Source organism: Pseudomyrmex gracilis, unplaced genomic scaffold, assembly GCF_002006095.1.
Source record: "Pseudomyrmex gracilis isolate BER0280 unplaced genomic scaffold, ASM200609v1 scaffold_51, whole genome shotgun sequence".
In the NCBI taxonomy this organism is placed as follows: Eukaryota; Metazoa; Arthropoda; class Insecta; order Hymenoptera; family Formicidae; genus Pseudomyrmex; species Pseudomyrmex gracilis.
Window position 1 is genome coordinate 381209 of NW_018020635.1, and position 19138 is coordinate 400346.

At 42.7% G+C, this 19138-nt stretch overlaps 3 protein-coding genes and 1 long non-coding RNA gene across 6 annotated transcripts in view; 1 reads left to right on the forward strand and 3 right to left on the reverse strand.

Annotated features, from left to right (window-relative positions):
• Positions 1-6: 6 nt before the first annotated feature.
• LOC109853607 (potassium channel subfamily K member 13-like) lies at positions 7-3928 on the reverse strand. Its single transcript, XM_020425887.1, has 5 exons — positions 3800-3928; positions 3216-3408; positions 2488-2562; positions 1850-2252; positions 7-1593 (listed from the first exon to the last, which is right to left on the reverse strand). The coding sequence occupies exons 1-5, from the start codon at positions 3926-3928 to the stop codon at positions 1101-1103; spliced, it is 1293 nt and encodes a 430-aa protein (XP_020281476.1). The 3' UTR covers positions 7-1100.
• Positions 3929-4866: 938 nt separating this feature from the next.
• On the reverse strand, positions 4867-8576 carry LOC109853611 (coiled-coil domain-containing protein 85C). The gene is made up of 4 exons (XM_020425895.1): positions 7791-8576; positions 5876-6248; positions 5273-5538; positions 4867-5148 (listed from the first exon to the last, which is right to left on the reverse strand). The coding sequence occupies exons 1-4, from the start codon at positions 8490-8492 to the stop codon at positions 5104-5106; spliced, it is 1386 nt and encodes a 461-aa protein (XP_020281484.1). The 5' UTR covers positions 8493-8576; the 3' UTR covers positions 4867-5103.
• A 1875-nt stretch (positions 8577-10451) lies between these two features.
• LOC109853591 (oxidative stress-induced growth inhibitor 2-like) overlaps positions 10452-19138 on the forward strand; it is a 19512-nt gene continuing 10825 nt past the window's right edge. Inside the window, exon 1 of one of the 3 annotated variants that reach the window (XM_020425858.1) lies at positions 10452-11223. The gene's annotated coding sequence lies outside the window, so the exon portion shown is untranslated. Of the gene's footprint in view, positions 11224-13291; positions 13686-18273; positions 18596-19138 lie in introns of those variants that run through there. The other 2 variants (XM_020425856.1, XM_020425857.1) reach the window with 2 other exon arrangements.
• On the reverse strand, positions 11223-13121 carry LOC109853594. The gene is made up of 3 exons (XR_002250130.1): positions 12966-13121; positions 12347-12770; positions 11223-11359 (listed from the first exon to the last, which is right to left on the reverse strand). It is a non-coding gene; the product is annotated as an uncharacterized LOC109853594 (long non-coding RNA).

Genomic DNA, 19138 nt, shown 5'->3' on the forward strand with positions numbered 1-19138 from the left:
AAAAAAAAAAAAAAAAAAAAACGAGCGTATCCTTAGGATCTCCGACGGAAATGTATACCCACACACTGTTTTTCGAGTAATCGTTTCGCAATCGCCCAGTTTCCCATCTAGTTGAGAAAACCCACTCTTCAAATCGTCGGCCCTCGAAACAGTATATCCGGGATCGAAATCGACGCACTTTAGTAGTTTTTACGTAGACTTACCAGGGGGGGACTTGCCCCCTTTCCCCCGCGATTTCACGAGCGACGAAGGAGCAACGTACGTGTATTTTAAGCCTGTGTGTGTTGTTACACCAAAACACCAACCGCGCGTCTTAAACGATTACACACGTCTGATTACACACGTTACAAGCACACGTCTGATTAAACACGTTACAACGCGAGTTCTCGCAACGATTGTCCCAAAGATTGTGCATTTCCGCAACGTCTAAGTTCGGATACGAATTCCTCTCCCTATAGTCCCTGATCGGTGTGTGTGTCTGTGTGTATGTCGTAAATAAATAAAATAAAATAAAATAAATAAATAAATAAATAAAAACGCACACGAACGATTTTCACACTCGGAAAAATTTTTCGACGAAACGACGACGATTTGAATTTTATTTTACACACGGTAAATACACACGGTAATAATATAACATTGTCGCAATTGCGAAGACAGAAAAAAACTGCATGTTTGTCGATGTCGTTGAGTACGTGGAGGACTGTACTATAAAAGAAGACTTAAAAATAAAGTTATTCTCGATTGAACGGTACGGATGCTTGTGTCTTGTCTTTCATTTAACTGTGTGCGGCACGGCACACAGTTTACAGGGCGAAATCTCAACAACACCATCGCCAACCCAATTTCTCAAGGAAATTCTTTTTTTAATTCAACTGCTTGCGCATGTACCGCTTGTATACGCCACATACAATTGCGTTGATTTTTTTTTCAATTTCGCTATGTTTCAATACGATTATAATCGGCACGCGGTAATCATCCTCACTACTTCCTTTGTGGGTAAGTGCCCGTAAAAACACAAAACACAACGACATAAAAAATATACTTAATAATACTGACACGTGACTATCATAAGTGTATAAATTTTTTTCTCGTAGCTTCTACTTAGTCTCGTGACTCTTTTGTCTGTTTATCGCGCTTTTGCTTTCGAACTTTTCGCTGGCGATCGCGAGCGGACCCACCGCTCCGGGCTTCAACACCTGATGATTCGGCGTGGCCCCGAGTGCGCCTCCGCCCCGTTGCGCGGCGTCGTACAGCTGCTTCTGCATCACAGCCAGAGAGACCTTGTTGGTGGAGAGAAGGTCCTTCATGCAGATCATCTCGCCGGACATTCTGCGCGGCGTCTCCGAGCTGTCCTCCGCCCTGATCGAGTCCTTGCCGACGAGACGCGTCGGTCTTCTTTTCGAGTAGTATATTGTCGACACCGAGGACTGTTTTCTTGGCAAGTACGGCGCCGCCACGTCCCGCTTGCCGTATTGCAGCTTGTGTATCACGTAATTGAGGCCCTGCTTTATCACGATTGATGTGACGTTCATCAACGAGTATATGCAGCAACATCCCATCACCAGGAAGACGAAGTTTGCGAATCTGTACCTGTACAAACACACATGCGAATCTCTCCGCTTGCTCTCGAAGTTTTATTTGCAAATTCTTTAATTTTTTTCGTAGTCTTGCGCGAATTTAGAATCATCATCAGCGCTTAGTTAAAGAAAGACTTCGTCGAAGGATCTATCATTCGAACACGGAATTTTTCTGACGTAGAAAATCCGCGAAATTTTAACTGCGCGATTAAATAAACTCGAGTTTAATTTTGCCGATTTTATGAAAATAAAATTACGACGCAACGTACCAATGTACGTGGGGATAGCTCGGTTTCTCCGTGCTGACGAAGTCACCGAAGCCGATGGTGGTGAAGCTGACGAATGCGAAGTACAATCCGTCAAAGTAATCCCAGCCTTCCAGTGACGCGTAAAGCGCGGCGGCGCAACAGGCAATGATGCAGGATGTCGTGGACAAGTAGAGCATGACCCAATACACGCTAGGTTTCCATTGGTCCAGGTCCATATGATCGTCGTCATCGAGGATATCAGGCAAGGACGGATGTTGGGCGTTCGACGACTTGGAAACTCGGCGTGACACCAACGTCGACCTGCGAAGACGCCTTCTCAGACGATATACGTGCCAGTTGCGCAAAACCCATGCCAGAAGAGTGATAATTCTCTCGAGGAAGAGATTGAAGAACAGGATGCCACCTGCGCCATTTGTTTTTGATTGAAGTTCTCAATTGTTTCTTTATTAAATAACATTAGGACTACGTTACACGTTTAAATTTATATAGGTAAAAGTTTTCACAACAAAATATAAGTTTTTTTTTTTTTTTAAAAGAAGATTATTTTAATTGTGCGAAAAAAACGAGAGATTTTCTAAAAAAAATTTTTGTTTAAATAATTATTCTTTCAGATTTGTGTTAAAACGAGTTATATTTACCGGAACAACCGAAGAAGCCGTAGAGAACAACGGCCGCTTTGCCCGCGGTCGTTTGAGGCGCGGTGCTTCCGTATCCTGAAAAATAACTTTGATATCACGCTTCTTTCATTAAAGGAGCATTATTGTGCCACGACACTATATTTAGAGATCGGCGACCAAGGGACAGCTAACCCCGGGTGGGAATAAGTGTGAGACTAGGTCGTGGGATATTAGCATTCCGGAATTTGCCGGTACATTCTCGTGCCGGCCGACGACCCTTATTCCTTTATTTAACATCATTACGACCAAGTTTTACAGAAGAATGCGATCGTCGACAACTTTTCTCAATCACACGCGCGCGCGCGAGATAGAACGCGGTATAACAATTTTTGTTCTCGAAGTTTATTTATTTATTTTATTTTTTTTTTTTTAAGAAAAAAATTCTAAAGTTACAATTTGTCTCATTTCATAGATTTTTTTTTTTTTTTTATGCTGTAACACTTGCACGACAATTCTCGAGCGAAAATAAAGTTTCTCTCGCACATACGTCAGGATGTAGAAAATATACAATCAGTCTGAAAAGGTCAATCGTCGTTTCGCGATTTCTCGGGGAACGGGAAACAAAACCGAGCACGGAAACCTAGAGCGTGCGACACAAATCCCACTGACCCCGATATAATTCCCCCCTGGTCGCGGATGAGTAGCAACTATGGTATTCCGAATACGGCGTTACGCGGTAAAGTTCTTACCGATCGTAGTAACTATGGTGCCCACAAAGTGAAAGCTACCGGAAAAGTCCCAGCGGCGTCTCTTGTTGATGATGCCGGTTGCGGAAGCGTTGCCGTACGCGTAGAGCAGCTCGTGCAACCTCTGCAGAGCCAACGGACTGCCGCGCAGATGATGCCTTCGAAACGCGTGATATACTCGCCAGAATTCCGCGGCCTATGTGTGTCCAATTAAAAACTCAACAAAATCAGTTGATAATCCAGTTTTTTGTTTTTTTTTTAAGTAAATATCAATCTTTCGATTATTCGTGGATTCACACGGGGGAGAAGAATGTGTACTCTGAATCATTGATCACAAGTTACAGAAATATGCGCGATTCATCGATTCGGTGACTAAATATTAAATGAAATGTCTCTCTCTCATAAAATAACGTGACACTTTTGCACTTAAAACTCGTGTTTTTAATTATCTTAGAATTTTAAACACAAAATAGTTTTTTTTTTTTTTTAATATCTATTTTTTTACACAAAAGAATTTTACGTATACAATAAATTAAAAATCAAAAATATTGCGAGAGTACGCACAGTACGCGCGCGGTGTCCGATACCTGTCGTATCTCAAGATCGCTCTCTAGCCTCTGGAAGAGGGCCGCGCCTGCGAGCATGTAAGCTGCCAGGACAACGGCGAGGAAGATAATCCTGGCGTTGTCGTCCGCGAGGCCTCCGCACAAGCACATCACCGGCGACTCATCTTCCGGACAGCCGGCGTCTGCTGCACGCGATCCCCCCACCGCTGTCGCCGCTTTTCATCTCGTGGCGGCGCAAACTCGGCGGTTGAGAAGAGGATACTCAAAATACAAGGACGCAAGAGGAGTGCGATTCAAAAAAAGAAAAAAAAAAAAGAACGCTTCCTCTTTAAAAATAAACGCCGTGCGTTTTCTCTTCCTCATCGATGATGATCGCTCGCGCAATATCTTTAATTAAAAACAATTCGATCTTTCGCGCAAAGTGACAACCAAAATACGAGAAATAAATCCCGCGCGTAAAAATCACCCTTTCGCGGAATTACGTTAGAACGCTCGGAGTTCTCGAAGCTTCTAAATTTGCGCGCGTGAATCCGATAAGCGTCGGGGAAATAAAATCGATCCGAAGCTCGGATTGGAAAATATCCTAATTGCCTCGCATTGATGACACGACAGGGGTGTACAGAAGACCGAGATATGTGTGCGGGGCAATCTAACGCCGGTGCCCATTGAGAGCAAATCCTTTGACGAGTTAAAAATAGAAGTACAAACAAGCCGTTCTGCGTATTCAACGCGTGAATTCCGTACGAGGGGATGTCTTTTCGTGAAAAGCGACTTTAAGTAAACGCGGCGGATAATTAGCCAGCGGAATACGGAAGGCGGATGCCAAATTGTGACCTTACGCGACGCTGATTAAAAAAAGCCGAATCAGATATTTCGAAAAAAAACTCCTTCCGAGCGAGAGAATCTGTAAATCTAAATTTTTCTCCAACCTTCACATTTTTATATTAGAACGTCGACTTGTTTTTATTTATACGGGATACGTGGTTTTTGACGGGAAAGATTTAAAAAAATGGAGGAACGCGCGGGTTATAAACGTATCGTGTGGAAACGTTATGTAATAAAAATACTTTATTAACAATCAATCTGAGCAAGCTAATTACTTACATTCGCATAAATAGGTACTGTCGATATTCTTATAATCTCTCGAGATAGTTGCACATTTTTACGCACACACATTCGCATTGCATACATCTACGCAGTAAAAAATATATATGTTTACATTACCCGCTATAATACTATCGTTACGTCTTGGACGTGTGTTAAAGTTTCTTTGTATAGTAGCAATTAATTGAGAACCGACGAACTGTCCTTCACGCTGCGTCGTTTTAATGCCTTGTTTGTGGATCCTCTTCCAGTTTCCGCCAAACGACCTGGAAACAAAGACGATTGATCGTGACGTCGGGGAAAAGCGCGTTCCGTCACTTTTCGTGCGAAAGTATTCGTTTGAAAAAAATTGTTTGAAAAAAAAAAATCATTCGAGAACCGATTACTTACATTGCACATTTCTCTGACCAGCGCCTTCTCCCCGTCGTGACCTTCCTCTCTTTCCAGCTGTTCTCTGACTTCGAGAACCTGAAGAGCGCGCACCACCGCCTCCGGTCGACTTCCCAGATGCGCGTTGTCGTTCGGACTCGCGGGACTGTCCCACACCTCACCCGGAGTTACTTCCCAACCTTGCGCACGAGCCTGGAGAACGCTCTTGTCTTCCTCCAACTGCTTCACCCGTTGCTCCAAACTCCTCACGTACTGCATCGTTTGATCTGCAAAACATTCCGCGTTGAAACGAACGACTAATATTGACGTGTTTATTTTTCCCACGTACGTTCGTTAGAATACTTTTAATATTAAAACTTTTTTTCTCTCTTCCGTGCGTTTAGAGCGCGTAAAACAAGACTATCATTTAAAAAGTAGCTTCTCTTTGGATTGTATTTTATTTTTTTTTCTATTTTACGCGCAAACTTTGCTTAGTCATGCAACATTGTAGCCTTTTCTTCGAGTCGATTTCTTTTGCGATAAAAACCGATTTTCGTTTATTCACGTGAAAGAGATAAGAAACGAGAGAGTCAATATATATTTTTTTTATCTTCTAGAGTTTACCGTTAAATGTCGAAGTGTGCCTCGGTCTCGGCAGCGCGGTCTCTTCGGCGTTTGTGCTCGAGCTCGATCCGTCGCCGTCGTCCCTTTGACCACCGCCGCGCTCCTCGTCGAGATACAGACACAGTTCCTTGAGCTCCAGATTGTCCTTGATCAACTCCTGCTGCTTGTTGTCCAGCTGGCGCAACTTGTTCTGATAAGCCGAGACCTCTTGTCGCATAACGCTCACCGTGTAACGACCGAATCGTTGCCACTCGCGCGCCAGCTTGCGACCCTTTTGTCGGTCGTCGTCCAAGAAACAGCAGAGATCGCGCAGTTCCTGGTTATCGTCGTTCAATCTTTGGTTGGCCTCCTTCAACGCTCGCAGCTCATTCAGCTGGAAAGTAGATAACTCCCATCACTTCACACTCTTTTACATTTTCTTTAAAAAGAGTCGTTTTCAAAGTTTGCAATAAAATCATATTGAATATTTTCCATACGTGTAAGATATAAAAAATTAATTTGATTTTTATTAATTTATTTAAATTTAATTTAATTTATTTCAATTATAATTGCAACAATTAATCATACCGTCGGTTAACAATCAGATGACAATTGAGATTTGTAAAACTGCTCTTTGAATTCATAAAAAAAATTAAATAAAAGCCGTTCGAATGCATCAAAGTCCTTCGCATAATATCAACTTTGTTCGTTTATATTTATTTTTTTTCTGCGTGAGGAGAGGGAAAGAGAAAGACACGGGCACTCCTTCCATTCAGGAATATCTTCTACATTATTAATCGGCGCGCCTGTATCCCGAGAAAAAATAACGGAGTCACTGATCTCTCAAATGTGTGAATGGCGTATTCGCGAAACGCGTCGATTTTTACCACCAACAAAAAAAAACAAAGCTTTTTTCTCGCTTATTCATCACGCGTGTACTACGCGATACGACGTGCGACCAATTCACGACCGTGCGCAGTTTCGATGAGAGGTCGTTTATTTCGCGCCGACCCAAGAAAACCGATTGTCCTCGATCGTTTGTGGTTTATCTCACGTGTATGCGTGACCGTCTGAAATTACAGCGACGGGGGGTTCAATTCTGTATGACCTACAAGTGCCTCTCTCGAAAAACTTCCGTGTTCGAGCGCGTTCAGGATTTCAAGGACGGCAGAGATGAACGTTTTGCACGTCCCAAAAACGCAAAGAGAAATATTACCGCGATTATTTTTATCGACGCGACATAGATTACGATATTACGCCGCGTTAAACAAAGCGAAAATGATGTATATATATTTCGCGCAACAGTTGCGAGAGATATTCGTAAAGTTAATGACTTCGAATGGAGGCTAATTCGTCAGACGAAACTGTTTCATTCACAGAAGCGATAAAAAACGAGATCTCTCCAAATAAAAAATTATATAATGGAACGAGAGATGAGTAATTATCTAGATTGCGGCGCGTTTCACTTTTTTTCGTTTCTGCGACAGTTTTTCGAATCGCGTGCTTTCTCATATAATAAAAATGCTGACGCAACGTGTTGCGTGTAAGTTACAATTTTTATATAATAATTAATAATAAAAACTAAAGGAAAGAGAATTTCGACTAAATTAAATCATGTGCGTCGTTTATGAATATTTGAGGATGTATCGTATAAAAACATCTTACGTTAATTAATTTTTATTTTTATTAAATGTTAAAATATTTTAAAAGTAAAACATTTTAATATTAAAATAAATAATATTATATATATATATATTACATTTTAATATTTTATTAATTTTTAATTATATTTCTGTTTTTTAATTTTTAATTTATTTCTGTTATTTTACGAATTGGCTCTTTGCGCGTTTTTACAATGTTACTGCTAAAAAATTACACATGTAAACACACTTTAGCATCCACATTCTTCGTGTTACAAAAAGATGCGGAAACTCACCAAGGTTTGTATCTGACGATGCTGCTCGGCGGCGAGCCTGGCGATGTCACTCTCGGTCTTTCGCACGAACTTGAGCATCTCCACTGGACCCAGTCGCAGAAATTCGTCGTCGCTGATCCTCTGTCTGACCGGTGCGTTCTGGCTGCTGCTTACCGCCGGATACTGACTGCTGGGCGGCAAGTACGGGCCCTGACCGAGCTTAGGTTGTTGGAGGTAGTTTGGTAGTTGTTGTTGCTGCTGCTGATTCTTTGCCGCCGCGGACGCGGCAACGATCAGCGCGTTACCCGGCTGCGAATGATGAAGATGGTGCTCTATCCTCGGCGAGTACTTGCCCTGCTGCGCATCCTTCGGCGGTTGCTGCTGCTGCGCTTGCTGCTGCGCCTGATGCTGCTGCGTGTGATGCTGCGACGCCAAAGACGGCGGTGGCGGCGGCAACGTACGCGGCTGAGCGCCCTGATGATGATTCAAGGTCGCACCCGGACCTTGACTGTTACCCACTTGGGCCGCGCTCGGCGCCGACGTGGTTCCGCTGGCAAAGTGAAGATGATTCTTCAAAATTCCACTGGTGGGCGGCGGTGGCGGCTGGTAGCACGGCGGCAACTGGTCCACTGGCTTGATCACGTGCGAAGGATGATGCTGCTGCGGCTGTTGATGCTGCGGCTGCTGCGGCTGCGGCGGCTGGGACTTACTCTTATTGGACATCGCGGCTAATTTAGCTCCAGGCTGCGCCGTGTCCCATTTCAGAAAGTCCACCGTGGCCTCCTCGTGCCGGTTCAACCCGCCGAAATCTGGGTCAGCGCGCGGTCTCTCACGAGCGGCGACGGGCCCGGTCCGCGGTACGACCGGCCCCGTACGATACATACGTCGTCGTTCCCTTCCCCGGACCTCGCCTTATCACCGTAGGGGGCCTCACTCGCGCGCGCGCTACTCTCTCAACGGCCGACTTCTTCCTCCTCTTCTTCTTCTTCTTCTTCTTCTTCTTCTTCTTCTTCTTCTTCTTTTTCTTCTTCTGCGCCTCTTTGGCTCGTTCCACTCTTCTTCTCCGCGTCTATATCTTTTTTCGCGCGCTTCTCGTTCCGAGTGCACCTGCCAGCGGCGCCTTACTGTTGCGCGCCACGGTTCTTCGACTTTTCGTATCTAATCTTCGTCGGAACATCCAGCGAGAATCATGTCGTGACGCCGTCATGAGATTCAGATCCGTATCGGATAGTTAATTAACGTTCTATACGTGTTACACACAGATCCGGGAAGAGATAAGCGATTGAGTCAGGTGTGACTTCATCCGACAACCGATCAGAAATGAAGAGCAATCGCACCCAAGTTGGTTTCTACAATATTGTACATAATCGTGATTTTTACAGAGCATCTCGTCTTTAAAAAAAAAATACTATAAATCACGTCATAATTTCAAAGTCAAATCATCGTCTCGGAATACTCAGCGTTCAAATGTACTTAAAGAATTCCAGATATTCACTTTCGGGATCACATTCACCGCGGCGCGATATCGCTCAACACTCGCGTCAGCGTCATAGTCGGACAATTCCGGCCTTCGGCGTTCAACTTAAGTTCATGTTGCTTACAATCGACATACCAGTTTCTCTCGTATACTAATGCCACAAGTAACACCAATTCCCCTCTATCGGCGTCTCCGATCTCTCTCTCTCTCTCTCTCTCTCTCTCTCTCTCTCTCTCTCTCTCTCTCTCTCTCTCTCTCTCTNTCTCTCTCTCTCTCTCTCTCTCTCTCTCTCTCTCTCTCTCTCTCTCTCTCTCTTTCTCTCTCTCTTCCTCCAGCTTTATCACGGAAAGAAGTATCTTTCGTTTCTGTGTAACTCTCGATGAGTCACTAATTCTTTTCTACCAGCATTTACGCGTCTTTCATAGCATCTCTTCCCTCGTGCTCTTCTCCGGAATGTAATAGAGATCCTGAATCGCACAAACGCACACGCACACGCACACACACACACACGCGCGCGCGCGAATCACGGCAATCCCCTCTCTATTCACGCGTCTCTCGTTAAAGAAAAAAAGACTCTTCTCTTCAGTATCAACGAAACGAAGTTGTGTTCATCTATCAGCACCACACGAATTTTGTACTTTGTTAACATCCACTATCGCATCAGAATGTAATCGGTGGCAAATGGAACGCGAGTTCCGTTCCTTCTTATCGTCATTAATTCGCAATTGCGTCTCACGGAAAGAACACTCCACCTTGTCAATTCGTTTAAACACCTTCGCGACGTTTTTTTTTTTTTTTTTTTATACGCAGATAGTCTCGGAGCGATTCAATCTCACGTAGCTGTCATCCTGGCGTCGCCGAGTCGACGGCGGGAAGCCCGTCGCTAACTCGCGACGTGTCCTCAACTCGTGATCGTGATCGTGGTCGTCGTCGTCGTCGTCGTCGTCGTCGACGTCCCCCCTGGCTTCCCTCCGGTATCCCCCAGACCCGCGGCCACGCAGAAAGCGCGCATTCCGCGCTGTCAGTCGATCGCGCTTGCTGCCAACTGCGCGTTTTACCTGAGCGCAGAAACGACGAGAGCTCCGATCCCGCTCCGTCGCTCTTTACCTGTCTCACGACGAGGGCCTTACCGGTCGCCGCAGGACGACTGTGCACTCCGCGCGCCGCTGAAGCCCTGCCACGCTCGTTCGCTCTCTCGCTCGACGGCTGCCGCACGCCGGGTCCCCGTTTTTCTCGCCGCGGGGCCGCATTTCACGGGATGCTCAGTGCCGTATTCATCCGATCACTCGACCGGGTGAAACTCGCGAACGCCGTACGAGTTCACGAGACTCCGCCGCTTTCACGTGCTCGATTCTGAGAGTCCGCCGCGTTTTTTTTTTTATCCCACTCCAAGTGTTAGAGCTGATGACGATGTCTTCTTTTTATGTATCTTTCCTCAAATATTTCTCTTTTTAATCGGACTTTTATTAATGAACGGTGATGGTAATTTTTTCTTCACTCTTGATCAGTCCATTCTTCACTATGGGACGTTGGACCGGCATGCAACAGTTTCTCGAATATTCGAAAATCTCGACCGAGACTTTGTCTGTATGAAATCTCGTTCGACTCACACTCCGACACACTAACGACGTCTCATCCAGCAAAACTGTTCGATGATTTTGTTAATGTTTCCTTAAGATTCGGTGTGTATATAACTCGAGCGTGTTAAACTCCGCGTATTAACAATATGGCGGCCGCTCACAGAACGTGAAGTGTTTGGCGAACAACGCCAGGGCCCAACAACGTAAGACCCCGACGCGGGAACGCGCCGCAATCTCTCGATTGGTTCCCCAGAAAGGCGAAGGGAAAGGGTTGAAGCGTGAGCTCCGGAATCGTGGGAGGTTGTAAAGACCTGAGGTCGGCATGTAAGAGAGCCCCACGGCTCGTCCGGGGCCTAACAACCACGCGTCGAGGGGAGATCGATGATGATAAATGCAGGTACTGTGTGTTGCAATACGTTAATGCGAGCATGTATAATTAGTTGTTTAATGAGTTAGAGACATGGGCGAGGTCTTGATATCTTATGTTTCTTCTTTGTTTTCACTTGTAGAAGTACATTCTTCAGCAAAAGAAACTAGATAAATAGAGAGAAATTATTATTAAAATTATATGTTAAGTGTCAAATCGAAGATTTCGAAAAATAAATAAATCTAATTTGTTTGAAAGCAAACTTTCACGCCTACGAATCGAATTTTCTACACACGTTATGTAAACAAAATGATCTTGAACTTTTCTGTATTTTTAACATGCAATCTCGACGTTTGCGACAAACTCCCAGCAATTAAGAATTATTAATAGAGTTTTGTGTGTGGGATTTCTCCGTCGGCCTTTTCTCGACAAAAAAACGCTGATTCTGCCAACAAAGAAACATTAGCACACAAACGAAATTACCGGTCCACGTAATTCTCTCGTCTACGTGTTACGTCGATGGAAAAAAAAAGATGCTATTTTTGTCGAGTAATAGCCACATTATTCTCGTAACGTAATACGCATAATTCATTATTTAGCAACGAACGCAAGCTTGTTTCTTTCTTCGTTTCTGTAGCAACAATCACGTAAATATTGCAACTTGTCTTTTGCAAATGAGAACTGACTGATATAAACTTTTTTTTTGTTTAAAAAAAACAGAAAGTTGAAAAGCGAGCTAACGTGTTAGATATGTCGGTGTATGTAAAATTTATTACTTTTATTCAAGCAATAGTATCGTACGTATTTCGATTCCAATGTTTGGATCTTCTCATCAGAATGTAATTAAATAAATTAAAACATTAATCCAAAGATCAACGGCGGCAAACAATATGTGTAGAACGGTCGTCAATAAATAAAATTATCTTGGTCTCGAAATACATAATCAAAAAATCAACCACGCAGCATATGGAATGTCAAAATAAATTAGATAGTTTTGAACAAAAGTAATATATTTTACACACATCGACATCTCGTATGTATTGGCCTTTCCGTTTTCCAAATTTTTCACGAGCCTATTCAATTCTTCGTTTACTTATATAACGGCAAAAAAAAAAAAAAAGGTTAAAACTCTTTCGATTCGGTTCTTGTGTACCTTTTTAAATGGATAAAAATAAAAATTTTCGTCTGGTTGGCGGATTGCGTCGCACGGCAGGTGTTACTTTTCTTTTACGCTCTCGCGGCAGAGGTAATCTTCGAAAATATTCTACCTGCTTCTCTTCAGATACATTCGGAGAGATGTGTGCACCTGCGTTTTACGTCAGATGCCGGATTGTGTGACAAATGAAGAGTCCAGGTAAAATTCCGAAGCCGTCCCTTTAAATCCGGTTTGTCAATACCGAAATGCCGAAAAAAAAATCCGAAGTCAAGAGGGGAGCAGATGCCTACCGTGTTGTGTGATTCCATTGTGCTTTTCACACAGAGAAACAGTTTTATACAAACCAACCGGTGCGCGCGCGGCAGCTGACATATCCAGCAGGCGCGGATTTTTACCTGAGATGCATTACGTTGTGATTGTCCTGGCAAATAAAACATGAGTCATAAAAAACGGCTACTATATGTACGTTTTTTTAAAGAACTAGAACAAACAGTCAAATATCGTGTTAGAAACCAATATATAACCAACTCAATTTTTTTACGTAACTGATATTAGTGATTTTTTTTATGCAATTGACGTTAATTGATGATGGCGATCGATGTTGATCGGTACTCACGACAGATGCTTCTTATCGCGAGGCAGACGGTCTGAACCGGAAATACTTATCGAAAAAGATCAATTTTCTCTTCCTCAAAGTGACCAAGTGCGTTAGAAACGCCTCCGCAAAACGCACCCTCGGCGAATAAAACAGATCTGGTTTGACAATCGGTAAGAAGTTTACTCACGGTCGGTGGGGAAGAGAGTTGGTGAAGGTACCGAGTTCTATCGGCAGATGATGCGAGGGTGGTCGCGATACGGTGGTCGCGGCCAAGTTCACGTTGCGTGCGAAGTGGCGTGCACACATCTCTGGGGGGGTGAAAAACGTAACCTGCAGCAGCGCGAACGCGGAAAAAGAAAATCAATGGCCGGGACGAGGTGCGTCGGCGACGACGGTTTCAACGAGCAGATTTGAACGTTCTCATCTTCCGTGCGGCGAAGATCACGCGACAAAAAGATCGAAGAAGAGAGAATCTCGATCTCGCACGATTGAGGTTTTCCGCCGATTGTAATCACGAACGGAGCGGTAATTCGCCCGGGCGGTGTTACATCTCGGCTCGCGCGTGCCATCGGCCGTCCTTTAATCATGATACTCGAGAGCGCCAGCGTCCCTCCGCGATTTGGTAATCGCACCGAAAACGCTCGCGGCACAAAGGTCCAACGAAACCTACGCGCGATGTATCGGATCAGAGTCTGCAATCCGGACTAGACGCGATAAACAATGTGCCGGACGGACCAGGTAACCCTTTTCCTTCGTCGTAAAATAATATTTTTTTCCAAATATTGGCAATCAAACACATTTTGTTTTTTGTTTCTTTCTATTGCGGTTCATTAAATAGTCTTGTGCGCGCGTGTGTGAGAGTGCAAGCAGAAATACACAAAATCGAGATACGTCAGAAAAAACGACAATAAAAAAAAAAAAAAATAGAGAACACGTACGATTACTCTCTTCTATTTTTTTCGCACGACAATTTCTGATAAGATGTGATTTTTAATTAACACTCGGGGGAACACCGAAGTTATCTCGCGCGAATTATTAGTGAAAATTGAAAATATCTGTGTTTTCGTTATCTACGCGCGTTATCAAGAGGAATATTCGAGAGATTTCGCGAATAGATAATACATTTATGTGCCTTCATTTTTTTTTTTTTTTTTATTTCTTTTAGTGGGACTGTTTTAAATAAATTATAATTCAGCATAGCGCGGAGGTAAGGACTAGAAGCACGACATCTGTATTATGTACGAATCGAGAGCTATATATTCAACTACTTGCGTTTGCGATAGAATGCGTAGTACGTGTATATGCAGATGATCTAATTTCGGAGCGCAGACGCCTTTCCATGACCGTTCTCGAAGTGAAGTTACGTCACTTTTCATTATAACATTCTGGAAATAATTTACGACGCGCGGGAGTGACCTTGCGATTTTTGTGCGAGCATTTATGTAGTTCCATTGTTCTCACGTTTAAATGCCGAACACAGCTGTCTGATTAGGATTTAGCAATCAAATACTTAATCGCTTTGATATTGCGCACGAGAAAACTCGTTTTATTTACATGTAGTTAAAAATAAAACGCAATTTCTAATTGTTATTCGCTCGCTGAATCTGGCATTCATCAGAGAATTGTGTTCAACGAACGGGGCATTTAAACGCGAAACAATCGAAATATAACGCGAGAAAATTAATATATTAATTGTCATTAATTATTTAAGTAATTGTTATATCAATTATGTATATTTATTTAAATATATAGATAAAGCGAGTCGCGTGATATCGACTCGTTATTCGCACGGTTTTTACTTTGAAAAACAAATGAAATTTTTTTGCAAAACTCTCTCAATGTGCGATTTGCAATGTTTTTACGTCGATCAATTCGGCATCAATTATTGTTCGGCTTATTATTAAGTAATAATTGTTTAAATATTGTTCTTTCCGGTATATTTTGCTTGATTGTCGCGAACAAAGTTTAATGATTATCAATTAATCATTAAACTTTGATTAATCAGTTTAATGATTATCAATTAATCATTAAACTTTTAAATAACGAATATTGTTTATCTGGCTCTATGGTGAGAATTACCGGCGTTGCGCGCGGTAACAAACTTGGCTGGCGTTCGAATGCTGGTTGTCGACCAAATAATAAAAGAGAACATCACGAAAACCTTGCCCCGCATTAAAACGGACGAGCGTATAATTTATCGCCACTTGGAAGTACATTTCCATTTACATTAACATGTGGAAACATGTTTGCTCTAAAGCCCAATGATAACGATCGTTTCCTCTCTTTCTTTCCCCGTGTTTCTATGTGCATCCTCCTCGTCTTGTGTCGAGAAAGTTCGATAACTCGAGATCGTTAATGCTATATTTGTAACGAGCATTTCGTAATACGTGATAATAATTTTTGCGATTGTGTGTGAAACACAACACGAAGAAATTCGCGATTCGATAGAAGATACACACACATGCATGTACACGCGTAGACGATAGTCGCACGCGATCTCTCTCTCTCTCTTTCTCTCTGTGTCAATTCATCTATTGCTGATAATAAGTATGTAAAACATCGCTTTTTCATTTCGATAATTATTTGTGCGACAACGCTTTATCTTATCTCGCGATAAAAACAATATTCTTGCGCAATATCACTTTTCCAATCCGGATCACAGTGAAAAATCACGGCTCTCTTCGCTTGTTTCGATTCAATTGTCCAATCGATTGTGTGATTTTCGAATTTGTGCGTCGAATCGAAAGATCGATCGGATGCGCGTGTTCAATAAGTTCGGTCAAATTTTATTATTCTTAAAAAATGCGACGTTCTGTGTCAAATACACCGAGATGAAGTTCGGTCGAATTGGAGTTTATCTAATCTTACGCCGTTTTTTCACAGAAAAAAATCCAATTGGTGTAAAAGAATTATCATAGCTAGCGAAGCAGCAGCAGCAACAGCCTTTTCGGAATGCGTAATAGTTCTTTAACGAAGAAACAAAAAACCACGATCTCTTATCTCAAGTTATAGATATCGGTTCTGCGTTCTACTATGGCGTCGTTGTCAATAAATCGGTCTGTTGCGTTCGAGATTTGGCCTTGTCTCAATCTCCGTACAAACAACGAGATCATCGCGCGCCATCGTTGCTCTTCGGGTTGTCTAATTTCAAGCCCAATTTTGAAGCCTCACCAAGTTAAACCGGTTGTTAAACCGTTTTTCCATGTGAAGTGAAGAAAACAACACGAGTAGTTCAACAGTAGTAGTTTCTACTACTACGTCGCGAGAAAAAAAATAGAGAAACAGGGTGTGTAAGGGTGAGGCTACTTAACTTTGCATCGTATCCTGGTCTGTCTCTTTATTGATGTCGCGTGTAAGTCGGCGTTGATCAATATGAAAAAGAGCCGCGATAAATGTGATGTGGAAATGATATATATCGCGATGTAACACACCGTAACGCGAGTCTCGCGCAATGCGAAGTGCGCAATAAGCTTTTTTTTTTTTCTGCTTCTGACAAATGATTAAAATCTCATCAGCATTTAATGACGACGCGAGTTATATGACCAGGTCGGAATAATCGCCGATGTATTGGTCAAATGTTTTTTTTTTTCGGAACTTGTTTTGAGATATATATTTCGAAATCATATTTATTTATAAAATACGAACAACGTTTTTTTTTATTTATTTAATATTACTCACTCTTTTGTCACTTGATATCTGACTCATCTGTCAACTAGAACCAATGTCAGATAAGACACGCTCGTGTAAAACTACGTAATCGTTTTACATGCCGACGCTTTCACTTTGCAATTACACGCAAAAAATGTGTAAAATTTTTCCCAACGTATCTTTTCAAGAGTTCGATCTCGATTTTGTGCAAGCAACTAACTCTGTCAATGTGCATATCTATCTAATAAATAAATTTCTTTTTCTGTCAATGTGCATATCTATCAAATAAATTAACTTATTCATTAGGCTCGCGAAAGCTATCGCTATTTGTCACTTAGAGGTTACGTGTGTGTGTGTGTGTCATTTTTTGTGCATGTCACCAATGCACGATCCTGCCGTGTACCATGACGGTCGAAGGATTGATATCTCGCGGCTGCAATCGCTTCGTGAAATCGCCATTCATCGCGGCCGGCCTTCAAGATACGCGTTTGCTTCCGCGGAAAAAGCGGATCGCGTGTAGCGTCCACGCTTCAGTACGACGCCGACCGTCGCCGGATGAGGATCAGCTGTCAACGCGAGCGATACAGGACAAACTGGTCGATCAGCACACACGGTTTCCGCGCTTCGTCAGCTGCCAACGCGCGCCAACCGGCGAGCGGCAGGAAAGAAGAATCGACTGTCACGAGATTCTCTTCTGGAAAAAAAAGAAAAAAAAAAAAAAAAAACAGGTACACGTACGTATATTAAAATGTGCGTTTTTTTTATTTATTTAACGCAGTTTCTCTTCTTTCGCGCGCGATTTCTTTCGACGTTTTGCGCGGAAACGTCGCGGGTAGCAATTTTACTCGCTCTATCGATTCGCAATTATATCCCGTCTGAATAACGGAGGACGCATGGAGAAATGGCAGCTTGATTGACAGGTGAAAAATCAGAAGGAAATGGAAAAGGCGTGTTTGTTCGTGTGCGCGCGCGTGGTGAAACTTTCTAAGATCGTCGAGAACAGCGTGACGTGAGTAGCGTATCACGAATCGAATATTGAAGGAAAGTACTTAATTAGAGATGTAACGATATGTATCACACGGAAAAAAAAAATTTGAATTTCTATTCGGTTTACGTACATACGCGCGCGCGCGCGCGCACACACACACACACACACACAATACACACATAGGAAAGAAAACAAATTTTAACGAGATGGTTTCTAGCGAGAGAAAAAACACGTTTCGCTCTGCATTTTCGTGAATTAAAAATTTTCTGAACATTATTGACGCGTGAGCGAATACACGTGCCGCAATTTAATAACATTTGCCCTTTGGAAACTAATATTGTAAAATCGTAATGGCGGAAACTTTAGCACCGCGCAAACTGTAATTTGTCATCTGTATGTTCCCAACGTAGGATATATTGTATTAAGATCGCGCGCGCGCGCGCGCGATTACGCGTTAAAAGACGTTAACAAAAGAAATTCGTTATCGAATGTGTCTCTTTGCGAACAAAACTCTCTTTTGAAAGATGCGCTTCTTCCTCCTAGCGAAATAACACCAGTCACGTGCTTTTCTCGATGCATATATGCGCCAAGAATGACGTAATTGTCACCGCGCTGAATGAATTAACCAAATGCAAACAGCGTGTTCAATCCGTCCGATTATTCACCTGAGGAACTTCAGCGCCGCGCATATCGCGACACAATCGGAAGAAGCTCGAGAGTTTAGCTGAAAAGCGATACGCACTCCTCGGTATATAGAATTCAACGATCGGAGATTTGGGGAGTGTGCGGAGACATCGAGAGATGTTCGAGCGTCGTGAAATTTCGTGCGTTTATTCCGCAATTTTCAATCTGGCCTCGTAAGAAGGAATATATTACAGAAAGCCAACGACCGCGAATCTATCGTCGAAATAACTTCTCAGCACGCGCATTTTAAGTCGTCGGCGAGATCAGACAGATATCAAGAAGAGATTGAACGAAGCTAAAATTGAAATTTTCAAGTGGTTTTTTGAAGGTAATTTTTACTTACATCTTTTTTTTTTTAATTAAACAATATTAAGAAATAGCGTTTTCTCAGTCGTCGTTAAGCCCATTTGTGTATATTAGATTTATTCGAGACGCGAGGTTTAATCGTAAGATTAACGTCGAGATTACTTGCGACGGAAGTGAGCCACTTCTCTTTTATTTGATCGAGGTTTTAATTTACATTTCGTTAATGTAAATCGCATCGGTCTTTTCTCTATTCTTGCACGTGCATTTTCTTTCGACAATCTGGCGTAAGAGAGAGAGAGAGAGATAGAGAAGGTGAGGTAGAAAGAGAGAGAGGAAAAGATATCTCACAGGTAGGAAAGAACACAATGACTTGCAAGATAGCAGTTCGAAGCTTCAACGTGCCGGCTTATCGGCTGTTGCTTAATATATATACAGGGTGTTTCAGAACTATGGGATCAAACTTCTAGGGATTATTCAGTGCAACAGTAGAAAACATTTGAGTATAGGGACCCATGTCCGGAAAAGTGTCACTACCGCACTACGGCCCTAAGACGCGTTAAAATTT